The sequence below is a fragment of the Hetaerina americana genome, unplaced genomic scaffold (assembly GCF_022747635.1).
Source record: "Hetaerina americana unplaced genomic scaffold, ioHetAmer1.1.p SCAF_2, whole genome shotgun sequence".
Classification (NCBI taxonomy): domain Eukaryota; kingdom Metazoa; phylum Arthropoda; class Insecta; order Odonata; family Calopterygidae; genus Hetaerina; species Hetaerina americana.
The window spans coordinates 55,459,452-55,474,637 of NW_027286763.1; the positions used below are offsets into that span (position 1 = coordinate 55,459,452).

Consider the following 15,186-nt stretch of genomic DNA (forward strand, 5'->3'; position numbering starts at 1 on the left):
GAGACCACTGATTTCAATATGCTGATTCATACCAAAGAAGCAAGATACAGAAGAGCTAATCCACATGATTAGAGACATAGCTTAGTTTAACAGTGGAAGAGAACAAACGCTGACCGCAAGTCTCTCTCTCCTTGTATTCTCCTTATATAGTTTTATCTGATTCATTTAATTGGCTACAAATATTGAAGTATCAACAAAATACAGTCAGAAGAAAACCCTCAGAGAAAAATTGAAGATGATAGAGAGAACGGGCAGCCTACTTCAATGTACCTGCATCAACCTTATATGAACACTTTATTTGGAAGGAAGGAGCAAACTGAAACTGCCTTCAAGGGCATTGTCCTATGATGCTGGGGCAGCTGTGATGCCAATACAGGGGTGGAAATTACAACATGTATTTTCCTAAATTCAACAATTTTACTACAGTAAACGACAAATAAATAAGTGTCTGCCATGTTCTTCTCCAATAGCACAGTGGCAGAAATTTTAATGCTGATGACATAGCAGACACCTGTCTCTCCTGAATTAAAAATGCACAGCTATAAATAGGGATATTTTCCATATTACATAACTCTGACAGAGTTACTAATCAATACACATTCAAATTTTGCTTAAGCCTCCATGGATTAAAAAAATTAATAATGGCTATCACCTGGTTAACTTTCAAACCAGTAAAAAGTGCTTCGGGAAACTTACAGACAAGAATACCTAACTAAATGCAGTAATTCTAATTCAAAATTTACAATATAATATGTAATTAAAATTCTTCTCTCATTGCGAAAAACCATTGTCAAACTTTTTCTAAGCAGAAAAATTTTTAGTGGTCACAGGAATCAAACCAGTGACCTTTGGCCATAGGCAGACACACTACCTCAAGTCTAACCCTGCCCCTCCCTTATTACTTACTAAATTTACTTACCAAACACAAATCAGGCAAAGTACATAACTTTCTTTGTATCCGCATGCACTGTTATAGCTCGGGCCATGGCTCCAGGAGTACGATCCTCACTGCAACCCGACTGATGTGAACCCTCTCCACTACAAATAAAAGCAATATGAATCAAAAAATATAATAATGAGAGATAAGCTATGAGGGATTAGTCAACATACATACCCATGCCATAAAAATCATAAAATATTGTCAATGTATGAAAAAAGAGCAGAATCATAGCAAGACTCATGAAGGCACTGAATAATCATACATAATAAATTCATATGGTCTGATATTACAGGATTTAGATGGTGCTTTATCCAAAAATATTAGACTTGACTTTTAACTTTCAATTCATCAGTTAGAAAATAATACCAAAGAAATATACTAATTGGGCCACAGTTTTTCTTTCTTGCCACTTGGACTTCAATAAAGTGTAAATTATTAAGTGCAAAAGAGAAATATGTGAAAAATAGGCACAAATATTTAGTAGAATGTTGTTTACGGTACAGTTATTATTTATTGTAATAACACCAAATATTGGCATTAAAACAGTCCACACTGAAAATGCATTATACAGTATCTAGGATTCAGGCAGATGGCATAGACAGCGACAACTCGATTGGAAATTTTCAAATGACAATGTAAAAAGACTAACCTGTCATGTTCCTTCTCTACGAGGTGGTATCGAGCCCTGAAGGCCACTAAGTGAGCATAGTAAGCAGGAGCAGGAATTGACACTGAACGTGTACACCTCACATAAGTGTGGCAAAGCTGGTATGTCAAACATTGAAGTTCATCAGCATCAAAGTGATTGTCATCCCAAAGCACATGGTAGTGGCTTGGTCGGCTGGTGCCCTTAAGAAAATAAATAATACAGATATTTAACACGCCTATAAAATAAAGATAAAGAAATACATTCAAAGGTATGCAATTCGTACTATTCAAACGAAATGACATTTAACTATAAAAAACCTCACATTTGTGTTTTTTAGTTACATATTTAAGATAGTGTAAAATTAAGCCACTGCTGAATTAGGGAACAACATCCTATAATTTCAAACAATAACATAATAGCTGAAATAAATTTATGAGGAATTAATTTTAAACAAATGCAATAAACAATGTGGGGTCTTAGTGTAAGTTTTACAACTAAATCATTATATTGAAGGCTCATTACTACTCTTGGTAATTATATTTCTCTCATTCATAGATTCAAATGACCAACAGGATGCTTTGCTAAGGGTATTTGATCTAAGAATACTTTTTTGCTCATCCACAACCTCACTTTTATCTTCTTTATTGGTTGGAATTAAAAAATAATATTGCTCAATAATTCCATTTTATCATTTTTGGAGTCACATATATGCGGGCTAATACAGTAATATATTCAGGTAAATTAAGGCACAAACTATCAATAGTTTAATTTTTTCCCTGTAAAATTAAATGTTGGAAAAAATGACTTATGCAATGGTGGATGTTATTTTTGCATTAATTTATTTTTCATTTTGTTTCCTGGTGGATTTATTTGACACTAAGATGGATATAAAGGATTATCTCCACACCAGATTTAATGAGTATATGAAAGAAGAGCAAAGCTATGTGCAAGACATACAAAATAATACATTAGAGAACCAATGAATTTTACACTGGCCATAATGTACTACTTATATGTCAGCATGAATTATATGTAACTTAGAAAACCAATGAGGTATATACCAAAGTTTTCAAGGTTTAATATAAACATTGCTGGTATATTTAAGGCCAGTTTCAGTAATTAAAGGTTCACATTTAAATAATTCTCTTTATTGGTCAAAAGAATTTAACTTAAGAACTACTGACAGACATAAAATATAATTATACTTAAAAAAAAATAAATACCTGAATTCCTTGATGGCTGCATAAGTAAAAATCAAACTCGGTTGGATGCGTGATACCAACATCGACTGTTGTGCCTGCTGGAATGTTACCAGATTTACCACTTTGCTCCTTCTTGTCAGCACAAAACAGCCTTGTATGATGCCGTTTCTGGACCACTATGAATGTGATACCTGGTTTGTAGTCACCTTCCAGTTTTATGCATGCCTCTCTTATGGCTGTCAATTCATGCTGTAACACCTGCTTATATAAAAATGTAGTTAATAGATGCGAATACAGGAAAGAAGTTCTCAAATTTTATAGTTCAATAAATATTTTGAATCAAATGTTTCAGCAGTTAAAAATCTTCCACTTTTGGGGTAAGCCGACATCTGGTAAACCCTGTTGGTTTTTTTAAAATGCGAAGGAAGCACTACCTACTTCACAGAAAATACAATCCCCTTCAACCAATCAACCAGCGATTAAGAGTATTTCTTTAATTCCCTCCTACTTCCCCAAGAAAATCTCTCCTGTTTCTATTAATCATCGCTGCAATAATATTAAGCCAGTATTTCCAGACTCAGAGGTAGTAGCAACAGAAAACACCTAGTTATATCTTAGTTTGATATATGGTAGCCATAGTTGAAAAACATATTTTAGTAACTACAACAAATAAAGACGTGATGGGATTTAAATTATATAAGCATCTATTCAAGGAAAATATCAAAGTAGTTTCAAAAGCCAACCACACTATATGCCGTTTCTAATTATATTCCTGATAGGATGGATTACAGTTTTATCTTTAATCTCGTGTAAGAATCCATTTTGTATTAAAAGAAAAAACTGGTATGATGTCATATCTACTTAACTAAGAACCATTTCAAAAGTAAAAGGACTTTTTAAGCAACATATTTATGATCTAAACAAAATTAGTACATAAAGGTTTCTTAATGAGAAAAAGTGCATAGTTCAACATTATGTAAGCTGAAGTAGGCAGATAAAAAAATCATAATTGTGTATTCCCTTAAAATTACACATAAAGTAGTAACCCAAACTAAAGTATACATTTAAGTACTATAATAAGAATAGTTATGTCTAAATTTATAAGGCTCAGAAGACTCAACATTTTCCCCTTTTTGACCAGAGATATTATCTGTACTACCAAAACTACTAAGATGAATGAGCGGATATCCATTGCCAGAAATTGCTACTAAGGAAGATTGCGAAAAACAATGGGATGGCAGGGTATTTTCTGGAAATTCCACCAAAGCTTAATGTAGTACTTGTATTCTAATGCTGCTGAATGCTTAGCTGTTTGTTTGGGTATGATGCAACAAAACAAACAAAGCTTTGGTTTCATGAGTTAAAAAAAATCTATTTCCCAATACAATTATCACCTCTAATTGCATTTCTTTTGACTATCAATGCATTTTAGCTTTGTTCTATGGTAATATTATACAAGAACAAAAACATGAGATTTAAATTTTATGCAAAAATACATTTTCACAAAGCATAGAAATCTGAATAAAGTGAACAATAATAAATGTTATCTCTGGTAATGCAAATATAAATACTGACGATATTACCATTACTATATTTATCTTAGATAAGGATAGTTCCATAAAATATTGAATATCAATAATAATATTATTACGACAATCAAATATTGAAAATGCCATAAAATTTAAGGGAGGTAGGTAACTTAAACACTATTGGTCATGCTGAACAACATCTAATCCAGCCAAAATACAAAACAGCAATTTTAATAACTGTGTGACTTACATAATAATACACATAACATAAATACTAGTTTTGTAAACATAAAACAAAATTACTTACATGAAGGAACTGTCCTTCAGAAACACCATCTCTATATAATATTATCCTATGTGGTTTATAACCACCTGTGCTCTTATAGAACATGATTAACAATTCTCTGTAAATGATAAAAATCAATTATTAATACAAAGTCAATAACATGATGCATAAACAATAATAATGGAAAATTATCCAAAACACAATTTTAATTAAGAGGAATCAGGGAGTTACTTCAAGGTGTGATGCTGTCTCAAGATTCAATCAACATTCATTGCACTAACCTGACCATTGAGCTAAGTTCTTGAATAATTTCCTGTCGGTGCTGTTGCACCCTAACAGTTGCTGCATAACGAGATGGGTGAGCATCCATAGAGCCAACAACAGCAGCTATAGAGGGCTTCTTATTGTCACCTGCAGGTGGGTGTGTGACATCAGCACCAAGGAATATTACTGGCTCATTGAATACCTACAAAGGCAAAAGTAATTTTTTTTCTATCTCCACAATGATTAAATTAAATAAATAATCCAAAAATAAAGATTAAACATTACCTTTGGTCGTATGCTGGGCACTAATATACTGTTTATTCCACCAAGTTTAACATTTATTTTTAAACATAAATTGGAAAGGGTCTGAGGAGAAGTCTTGTTAACATTTTTTGCTTGAACACATTGAGTGGCCATTCCAAGAACTGTGTCACCAACTCTCTTGACTTCGGCTGAAAAATGACAAGTAGTGCATAAATTAAAATATACAAATGATTAACATGAACTTTTACAAACATCAAACACAGGTCTTCAAGTAACAACTCTCACATACATCCATCTGCATACACTACACTCATTAACGGGCGGGGAGGTGATAAGTTCCGCGAGCAATTGCTCACTTTCCTTCCCCGCCCACCCTTCCCAACTCCCTGCCTGTATCTGAGTGTAGTATATATTAGATGGATGTCTGTAAGAGTTGTTACCTGAATGTCGAAACCGGGGTCGTATCAAAATAAATTTTCTGTGGAATCACAAAGTTACTATTTTTTCATGTCCTTTTCCACCACGAAAACACACAATTTGACTCCTCTGCAGTTTTGGCCCCAAAATTGAACATACTTCATCTATTCCCTATCATCCTAATCCAAGAGATTTGGCACCTTTAGACTGCCTATTCTATAATATCAAGATCTGTCCAGCAGAAAAGAAATGTTATTTAAATAAGGTGGTGATTGTGGAAACAAATGCATATTTTGCAAGATTGAAACAAACGTCTTTTACGGTAAGTTGCTTTGGTAATGAATATAGTAGGAAGTTGTCATTTTTAACTTTATCACATTATAGTTAAAATGATTTTTGATACATTGGTTGTTTCACTACATTAACCAAATGTACTTACCATACACAGGAGTTTTACCAGGTAAAACAACTACTACCAGCTGCAAACCAGGGAAAGTAGTTTTTAAATACCGGAACATCGGCTCTACTTGATCAGGACCAGTTGCATATTTACCTGGTAAGATGAAAGCATTAACCAATTAGCAAATAAAAATAAATATTTGCAGATTTATATACTTAATTATGATAATATGGTTGATAGAGGAACTAATGTGTGATGTGGAAGTTTGTTTGCATGTGATGTGGAAGTGTCATTATGTAAAAATATTTTATCTCTTCTGTTTTTATGTGTTCGTATGTAATTTTCGTTGTAGAGTTATCTTTGACCTAACCTGACCGTTGCCACCAGGAAATTTGCCTAATTGCAACGTAATTGTGTAAAATAAAAAATAAAATAAATAATCATACCTTAAATCTCTTGCTTTTTTACATTTCTAGCTATCTTTATTTGGTAAATTACAAAACTTGGTAAATTAAGGGATTTTGGAGTTCAGTGGATTGAACATTAGGCAATGGAGAACAAATCTCATTTTTCAGGTGATAGTAATTGACATAAAAAAGATCATTCTCAGTGGAAAACTATAAGTATAAGCTAATAATTTTTAAAAATGTTATCACTAATCATAAACCATTTCAATTTACGTTAACTGTCAATTTTAGGGAAAAATTGAATGGAAAAGTGGCAAATATTTAAGACACCAAACAATGTTGCTCTGATGAGAAAAAATTCAACTTTGGGCAATGCCAAAATTTGATTTTTTCTCTCCAGAAAGATGACTATTATTAGGTTTATAAAATGAAGCATGGTACGTCCTTTCCTATGTTCTACAATCAGTAATGATAGTTATCGGCCAAAATTTGTATCATCCCAGCTTTAAAAGATAAACTACATTTAGTGACCAACTTAGCAATGAGGGTTAATATTGCAGTTCACTGTTTTTAGTTTTAATAACAATATCTCTGTCAAAAGATTCTAAGATCGCTCATTCAATTATATGAGTTTTATTGGTGGCGACACTAATGACAATGTAGAAGAAATGGCCAAATCTGTCCCTTCTGGTACATAGATATTGACCAAAATCTTACCAGTTTTTCTACAATTAGAAAAAATGTTTATCATAAAATTTTGAGCTGCTCAAATCAGGAGTTTTTGCATTGATGTTCCTACAAAAACTTATCTTATACACACATATATTTCAGGATGTGGTCAAACTTGTTTAGAATACCTTGGTCAAGCTTATTCATGGACCTCAATACAAGTACTCCCATCAGAACCCTAACGTCAAATTTTTTTATGAAAAAAATACTTTCACTTATACGTAGATATGAATTAGAAAAGACTGAAAAAACCACTTCCAGGGGATGTTTTAAGGCCAAATCAGGATTTAATCTTATTTAAGAAATATATTTCAAAATCCTTAAATTTTGAAGATTAAAATCCGAATTGATAAATTTTGGAACTAACCCATTACTAAACAACATAATCAGCAATAAGTCATGGCTTTTAAACTGATACAAACTTAGGTAAACAATTTAGAATTTCTCAGGTAAAAAAAAATATTTTTGATGACTTAAATCAAATATAATCCACAATTACAAAAACATGATGATTACTCACAGAAACATGGCTGACCAATTATCGGCATTCCTGCATCATTGCTTATTTTTTGCAGCTGCTGAGTAAAATTTCTGGGAATAAATTAACATTTCGAAATTACTATTAACATATCCAATACGTGATAAAACAAACATTTCATTTCAAAGCAATTGAATTGGTTTAAGTCATTATGTAAGTGAGATTAACAGCATAATACATTCATTTACCTTAGGGCATCCTCACGTACTGTTCTCTGAGGAGCAAAGCATGCAATTGCCCATACACGAATCTCCACTCCAGTGAAGAACTGCTTGCCTCTCATGTCCCAAACTCCTTGGTTTGGCAGAGCCTGTTGCTTAGTCTGGTGCCATTCACCCAGAATATGAGATATCCCCACCCCACCCAAGGGTCGGAGTGTGGGGGAGAGAGCATTAGAAGGAGCATACAAGGGACATTTAGAATATTACGACCATATCTAAACCCCATAAGCATGCTTTGAAAAATAATGATACAGTAGAACCTTGATTTTATACATCTTAGTCTTACATAAAAATATTATGCTTGACTGATAGCAATAATAACCACTAATTTTTTATTAGAAATCAATACTTCCAACTTTGATCTATGATTAAGTGCTTTTAATCTCTGTTATAAAAATAACTTCATCAAAGTCAGCAGCAGAACTGCTATTTGCTAATTTTATCTGAAAGATGTTAAGCCCATTTCATGGAAAATCACCATAAATTGAAGTCCTGACAACTATGACCTGGAGAATGACATGACTACACGAATAAATATATATCATATATTTAAAATGATTTTTGAGGATAAAACGTAAACCAATGTTACATTCATAGCCCAGTATGTGGAAGGACCAACAATTAAATGAACAATCGATATGTATGCATGAAAATCAGAGGCTATTAATTTTAACTCAAAAACTATCTGGATCCTATGAAATGATAATTATTAAGGTCCATTGCTACAAAATATTACAAGGTTCTGCTTTATCACTTAAGAGTAACATAAAATCAAATTCAAAGAAATATTTAATACCACAACAAGTATGTAACAAGTGAAAAATATTATAATATGGGCACATGGAACTCATTTCTAGACTGTGTATTTTGCATTGGCACAGTTGTATCCCATATGGGCACATGGAACTCATTTCTAGACTGTGTATTTTGCATTGGCACAGTTGTATCCCAATGGATAAAAATTTAAATATACATTAATGTTATAAATGAACTCTGGCAACCAAAATGGCTAAATATCAATTCAATCATACAAATGGTCAAAAAGGTATACAATGTTAAATTGAATAAATAATACGAAACTAAATACTTCAACTTGGCAAAAAAACTATGTTTTGAAACAGCATCAGTTAACTGCATCTTTGACTATGATGAGCATTGTAGATATATAAATGAAATTTATCATTTGCCCTTCCAATAAATATTGCAAAAACTCAAAAATTATATTGCATCAACATTTACGGGAGAACATTTTCATGCGAGACAATAGGTAATCTTTCACTTTTTAAGTGAGCCTAAGTTTCTATGTATCAACAGGCAAAAGTAATATCAGTGCACTATTTAATGGCAGTTTTTTGTTTTCCCCAGATAAAAGTCATTCTATGGTCAACAAAAGAGATTGTAACAGCAAACACTATGGAATCATAGTTAAGTCATGGCCATATTCAATTCCAGAACATAAGATATATTTTGCGCATTGACCACTTATGAACCCCAATCTTATTCCTTATTCGTAGTTAACAATGAAATTCTTCATGGGATGGATTGAGCTACGTGCACATAAGACTGAAAATGGCATAGTTATTCATATTAGCTATCTTGTAAACAAAATTTATGATGAATGCTATTTTGCCTACCATCTTTTTCCCATAGCCTAAGCAATCCTGAATAAAATTAAAAATGCATGTCATTGAATGAATGTGAATGAGAAAATTTTTTTAGATTAGAAGAGGCTTGACATATTTTGAATATGCAAATGTTGTTATTTCTATTAATGGCATTAAATTTTATTCAATCAAGAGTAAGGCCAGTGGCATTTAGGTAATTGGCATTTTTAGGTTAAGGACTGTAGCCACAACTCTCTCCCTTTTCTAAGGTGTCACCACTTACACTACAAGAGTGAAAATCACTGTAGGGGACAATATTTGTAACGAATTTTGTATTCATCTCAAAAATTTACTTGTTGACAGTAGATGTTTCATTATAATTCTATTTTTTTCAAGTGTGAAATGCATATTTTGCAAAATGCAGTTTTGAATAACATGTCAAAGTATGAAATATAGTTTCATTGACAATAGTGCAAGACCAAATTTCATAAGTAATATTACCATTTTATCACATCTAGTTTGAAACATATGCATAATCAAAACGTACGCCTAGCACTGCAAATTTTGACAGTTTGAAAATGTATGTTTGGGATTCCCCATGAACTTTACAGATTAAATCAAGAAGAGATTTCCTGATCAGCAACAACTGTACATTTTAACCCTTCCATAGATATATTGTGGGGTTAAAATGTAAAGTTAATACTGATTAAACACATCCATTCTTTACCATTCTTCCTTGAGGTTTTTAATGGATCAAGAGTGTGTTAGGCATTGAATTGAAGTTCCAAAATAGCTAATTTCCAATAATAACAAGTCTCAGAAAATATTATCAATAAAGACCATGGAATACTTATAATTTATCATACCAAGAGATAAAACCATCACTTATTTAATTCCATAATCTTTCCAAGATACCAAGAATAGTTTTCACTAAGGAGAATGGCTATAATCATAAAAATATTAGGCTTCATTTAAAAAATTAATTTCCTTTGCATAGGAAAATGAAATTATTACACCCATGACAAATTTATTGCGAGAAATGATTATGGAATTTGTAAAACTTTTCAGTCATCAATAAGGTTATCTGCCAACTCATGTCTGGAAACTATACAGACAATAAAACTTAATTAGACTTTTTTTCTAGAGAGAGCCATAGAATTAATAACTCAAAAGAAAACTCTAATATTTACAAGGAAAAACTAGTGAAGATAAGCAGCTTCAAATTAGAAAGTGTGCACGTTTTATTATTAATCAAAATTAACTGCCCTGAGATGTGAAACAAAAATAAGTCCACCACCACATTTAACTACTAAAAAAACAGAACAAAAACAATGCAAAGGAGAAGTTTAAAGACAAACAAATGCATTCTCACTGCAGAGGTTAGTAGCTAATCAAACATATATGGTAGTACAAATAGTAATAATTGCACAAAGAAATAAGAAAAACTGAAAGACCTGTCCGCTGAGCGAACTAACCCGTCCGCCATACTGAAGTTTAGGCGGAGGCAGAACACGACCGCGAACTTCCATCATGGAATTTGATATTGTAAGCCCAAACTCTTGCACATAGGCATCATTATTGAAATCAGCTTTTCGGACCAAGTTGTTGATCTCCCTTTCTCGATCAGGTGCAGACCTTGCAGTTGCTTTGATCATTGTTGATGTTTGCATGTCAGTCAACTTTTTGATGCACCTCTGTCCAGCTACTATATTACAAACCTAATAACATAATAAGATAGAAAAAACAAGGCAATGTTACAGACAATATCAAGTAAGAAACACAGCTATCTAAATATTTTCAGAGGTTTGCTAAAGATATACTTCTTCTTCAGGTTTTGCCAGCAAACATTTCAATTCTACCATTTGAAAATTGCCAATATGTATATAAACAGAGGGCCCTTCACAATATTATTCCATTACATGAAACTGATATTAAAGGGAAGATATTGATAAGTGGACCTAGTAATACATTTATTTCCAGCATTTCATTACGGATATAACACATTTAGTTCTACAAATACGTAGTGGAATACTGATATGATGAGAGTTCACAATCCCTAACAACTCACTATGTTGGGTTCCAATTCCTGTGGGCCAATTTCATTGCAGGTATAAGGATATCGATAGTAGAACTATAAATATAATTTATAATAACTTTTAATTATTTTGAACCATTTCCAGAGATTGCATTGTTATATTGTAGCAGTGCATTAAAACTTCTTAGCAGCTGCAGCAGTGTGACTTATTTGATACCATAAATTGCATCATTGGCTCATCTATACAATGGGCCATCATGTGTGCGTGGACCATAATGGACAGCTCCGTTGAGAGGAAATGTGTGAGAGCTGAATTTATCTCAGATGCACATAGCCATGTAAAAACTTTATGGAGTTGCCAGATGATTATACTCTGTACCAAAACCTGCCGCAAATAAATTTATATTGGATAGATAGCAAATTGCAAAGTATTTTCATTCCTACTCATCAGAAAATTCACTGCTAGCTTCCAGAAATCTTACATAAATATTTACTTTAATCAAAGCTTAGGACTCTTCAATGCTTGAATATTTTTCTTTTATTTCAATGTTACAAAACTGGGTGTGCTTGGTAGACACGTTTATATATCATTTGCATGATGTGGGGTGTATTTTTTTTTATTATTACTTTTTATTTGCCCAGAGATCACAATACAAAAATACCAGGTGGGTGGTGTATGTACATGATATAAGGCACGTCAATGAGGAGCAAAGACTCAGGCTCAGTTAAGATACATAAAAGAAATGATGCTCATAGTTACATAAATGTTTGGTACAAACCCATGAACATTGGCTGTTACATGCACATACAATATCAAATTCAGAAAAATCATTGATCACCAACATGAATCAGACCATGACCATTGCTAGAAACTAAAAGTATGAACTTCCTGGTTGGGAATATTGTTGAGATATTCATCATCCGAGTAAAACATATTGCGCTGTAGATATCTTTTTAATTTATGCCTGAATGCAGCAGTTCCCTTTGTATCCTTGATACTTTTGGGTAGTTTGTTACATAATCTGATGCCCATTTCATTGGGTCCTAATTTCAATGCTTTAGTTCTTATATTCCCATAATGGAAGTCATTCCTACCTCTGGTGTAATGATAATGATAGGCAGAGTTAAGAGAATAGTTGCCGATGTTATTTTTTATATATAGAATTAAAAACATAATGTAGATGGATGGGAGTGGTAGCAAATTTAATTCACGGAAAATAGGCCTTGATGGAGCATTGTGAGGTTTCCTGGTGATGATTCTAATAGCTTTCTTTTGCATTTTAAAGATGGTTTGAGAAATAGCAGCTGATCCCCATAATATTATACTGTAGGTTATATTTGAATAAATTTCCCCATAGTACAAATTGAGTAGTACAGTTTTACTTGTAGTTTAATACAGGTGTCTTAATAAGTAGCAAGTTGAACTAAGCTTGTGTTGAAGGGCTTTTACATGAGTATCCCAAGAAATATTTGCACATAGAGAAATACCTAGAAATTTGCATTCTGTCACACGCTCAATTGATAGGTCATTGATTTTTACCAGCAGATCATCTGACACGTTCTTATTGCGTGTAAAGTTTACTATTTTACTTTTATTTACATTTAAGTCTAGAAGGTTGTCTGTACACCACTTGTTTATTGCAAGTGTGACAGACTTAGATTTTTCCACAAGGCTGGGATATGTTTGTGTTGATATTATTACATTAGTGTCGTCAGCGTACAACACTGGTATTATTCCATCATTATTTGGTAAGCAGTTAGGTAGGTCATTGATGTAAATCAGAAAGAGGAGTGGCCCAAGGGTTGAGCCTCGTGGAACATCTTTGTTAACTTGGTATGCTTCAGATGAATATTTTGACCCATCAACTGATAACACTACTTTCTGAGTGCGATTATGAATATAGGCCTTCATCTAGTTTAAAGGAATTCCTTTAATTCCTATTCTATTGAGTTTAATTAGTAGTCTATTGTGGTTTACATTATCAAAAGCCTTTGACAAGTCAAAAAACATTCCAAGAGTTTTGCGTTTAGCATCTAATGAATTAAGTATGCTGTCGATTGCCTGACATATGTCAGTTGTGGTAGACCTTTCAGATCTAAATCCATGCTGAGAATTTGAAAGTAGGAAGTTTTTTTCGAGATAAGATGCTATTTGCATATGCATGGCTTTTTTGAATATTTTAGCAAATGTATTTTGGACGGCTATTGGTCTGTAGTTATTCAAATCATTTACACAGCCATGGTTTTTATAAATGGGCACTACTTTTGATTCTTTTAATTGGGATGGGAAAATCCCTTGTATCAAAGATTCATTAATTAAAAATAAAAGGGGTGCTTTTATGGCTTCAAAACAATGATGAACAACTTTACCAGGAATTTCATCTGGGCCAGTACTGAATTTGTTTCTGAGTGAGGAGACAATAGTTTTTAGATTGGCTTCAGAACAGGGCTTGGCAAACATTGACGATGGTGCATTTGCAAAAAGCACATTGGCTGGAGAAGTAGTTAGGCAAGGAGCTGATACGTAGTATTTGTTAAATTTATTAGCTAGAGATGAATAGCTAATGGCAGTGTTATTTTCAGGGTTACAAAGTTTTGGGAGAGTGAGTTGTGGATTTTTCTTACCTCTACAGTCATTAATTATTTCCCATGCAGTTTTGGACTTATTATTGGAATTAAGTAATTTATTATCATTATAGGTTCTTTTCGTGGTAGAAATCAGTTTACGGTAATACTTTTGAAATTCCTTATAGAGTAACCTTTGTTCATGATTGTTTGAACTTTTACTGGAGATAGCAAGTTTTTTAAGGATAGTTGAGTAGTAACGGATCTCATCAGTTAGCCATGGCTTACATTTAGTTCTATGAAATATTTTATGATGTGTTACTGGGAAACACAATTCAAAATTGTGTTTGAAAATTGAATAAAAGTAATTGAAAGCTTCGTCTACTGACTTAAGGTCATAGACATTGTTCCAGTTTTGGGACTGTAGAAGGAGCAGAAAATGCTGCATATTTCCATGAGTGAGAGACCGCCTTGGGTAAGTTTTATCATTTGGACTATCCATTGGTTGGTTAGTATCGATACTTATTTTCACCATGCAATGGTCTGTTATACCTAGGTCACTAACAGTTGTAACTACTTTTTCATGGCTAAGGTTGGTCACAGCGTAATCAATTAGGGTGGCAGATGTGGGAGTGACTCGGGTAGGATTATTGTTAAAACATTCCATTCCGTAAGTTTTGAACAGATTCAACAATTTGGATCTGTGAGGGGATTCAACTAAGAGATTACAGTTGAAATTTAGACACAATGTGATAAGAGCACATTCAATCCTACAACATTATGAATTATAAGGATGCACATATCATAATTTGAGTTTTCAATCATAAATTCAACCAAAAGCTTCTTCAAAAAGTAATTTCTACAGTTAGAACCCACTAAACTCTTAATGCCCTAAATAGGTGCTATGAAAGTACCTACAACATTTGAATGTGCACTTCTACATGTCACTTTACCTTTTCATACCTTTAATGCTGTAAGCATTTTGGGTTCATTGTGTTAATTTCTTTGGACTGTAAATAAATGAGGCAAAAAAGGTGATTTTCCTGACTACTCTAGATTTATAATATTTTCCAGACTTACAATAAGGCTATTCAACAAATCTCCCATTCACTCAACATCTAATAACTTCCATGCAG

General features: G+C 32.9%; 1 protein-coding gene across 3 annotated transcripts in view; it reads right to left on the minus strand.

The window, feature by feature from the left end:
• AGO1 (protein argonaute-2) overlaps positions 1-15,186 on the minus strand; it is a 41,186-nt gene that overhangs the window by 5,559 nt on the left and 20,441 nt on the right. For all 3 annotated transcript variants that reach the window (XM_071584585.1, XM_071584584.1, XM_071584586.1), the window contains 10 exons: positions 10,905-11,168; positions 7,814-7,947; positions 7,608-7,678; positions 5,991-6,104; positions 5,156-5,322; positions 4,888-5,072; positions 4,628-4,724; positions 2,813-3,049; positions 1,590-1,789; positions 920-1,038 (listed from right to left, as the gene is read on the minus strand). In XM_071584585.1, the coding sequence (XP_071440686.1) occupies positions 930-1,038; positions 1,590-1,789; positions 2,813-3,049; positions 4,628-4,724; positions 4,888-5,072; positions 5,156-5,322; positions 5,991-6,104; positions 7,608-7,678; positions 7,814-7,947; positions 10,905-11,168 (1,578 nt within the window). In that variant the 3' untranslated portion in view covers positions 920-929. The remainder of the gene's footprint in view (positions 1-919; positions 1,039-1,589; positions 1,790-2,812; positions 3,050-4,627; positions 4,725-4,887; positions 5,073-5,155; positions 5,323-5,990; positions 6,105-7,607; positions 7,679-7,813; positions 7,948-10,904; positions 11,169-15,186) is intronic.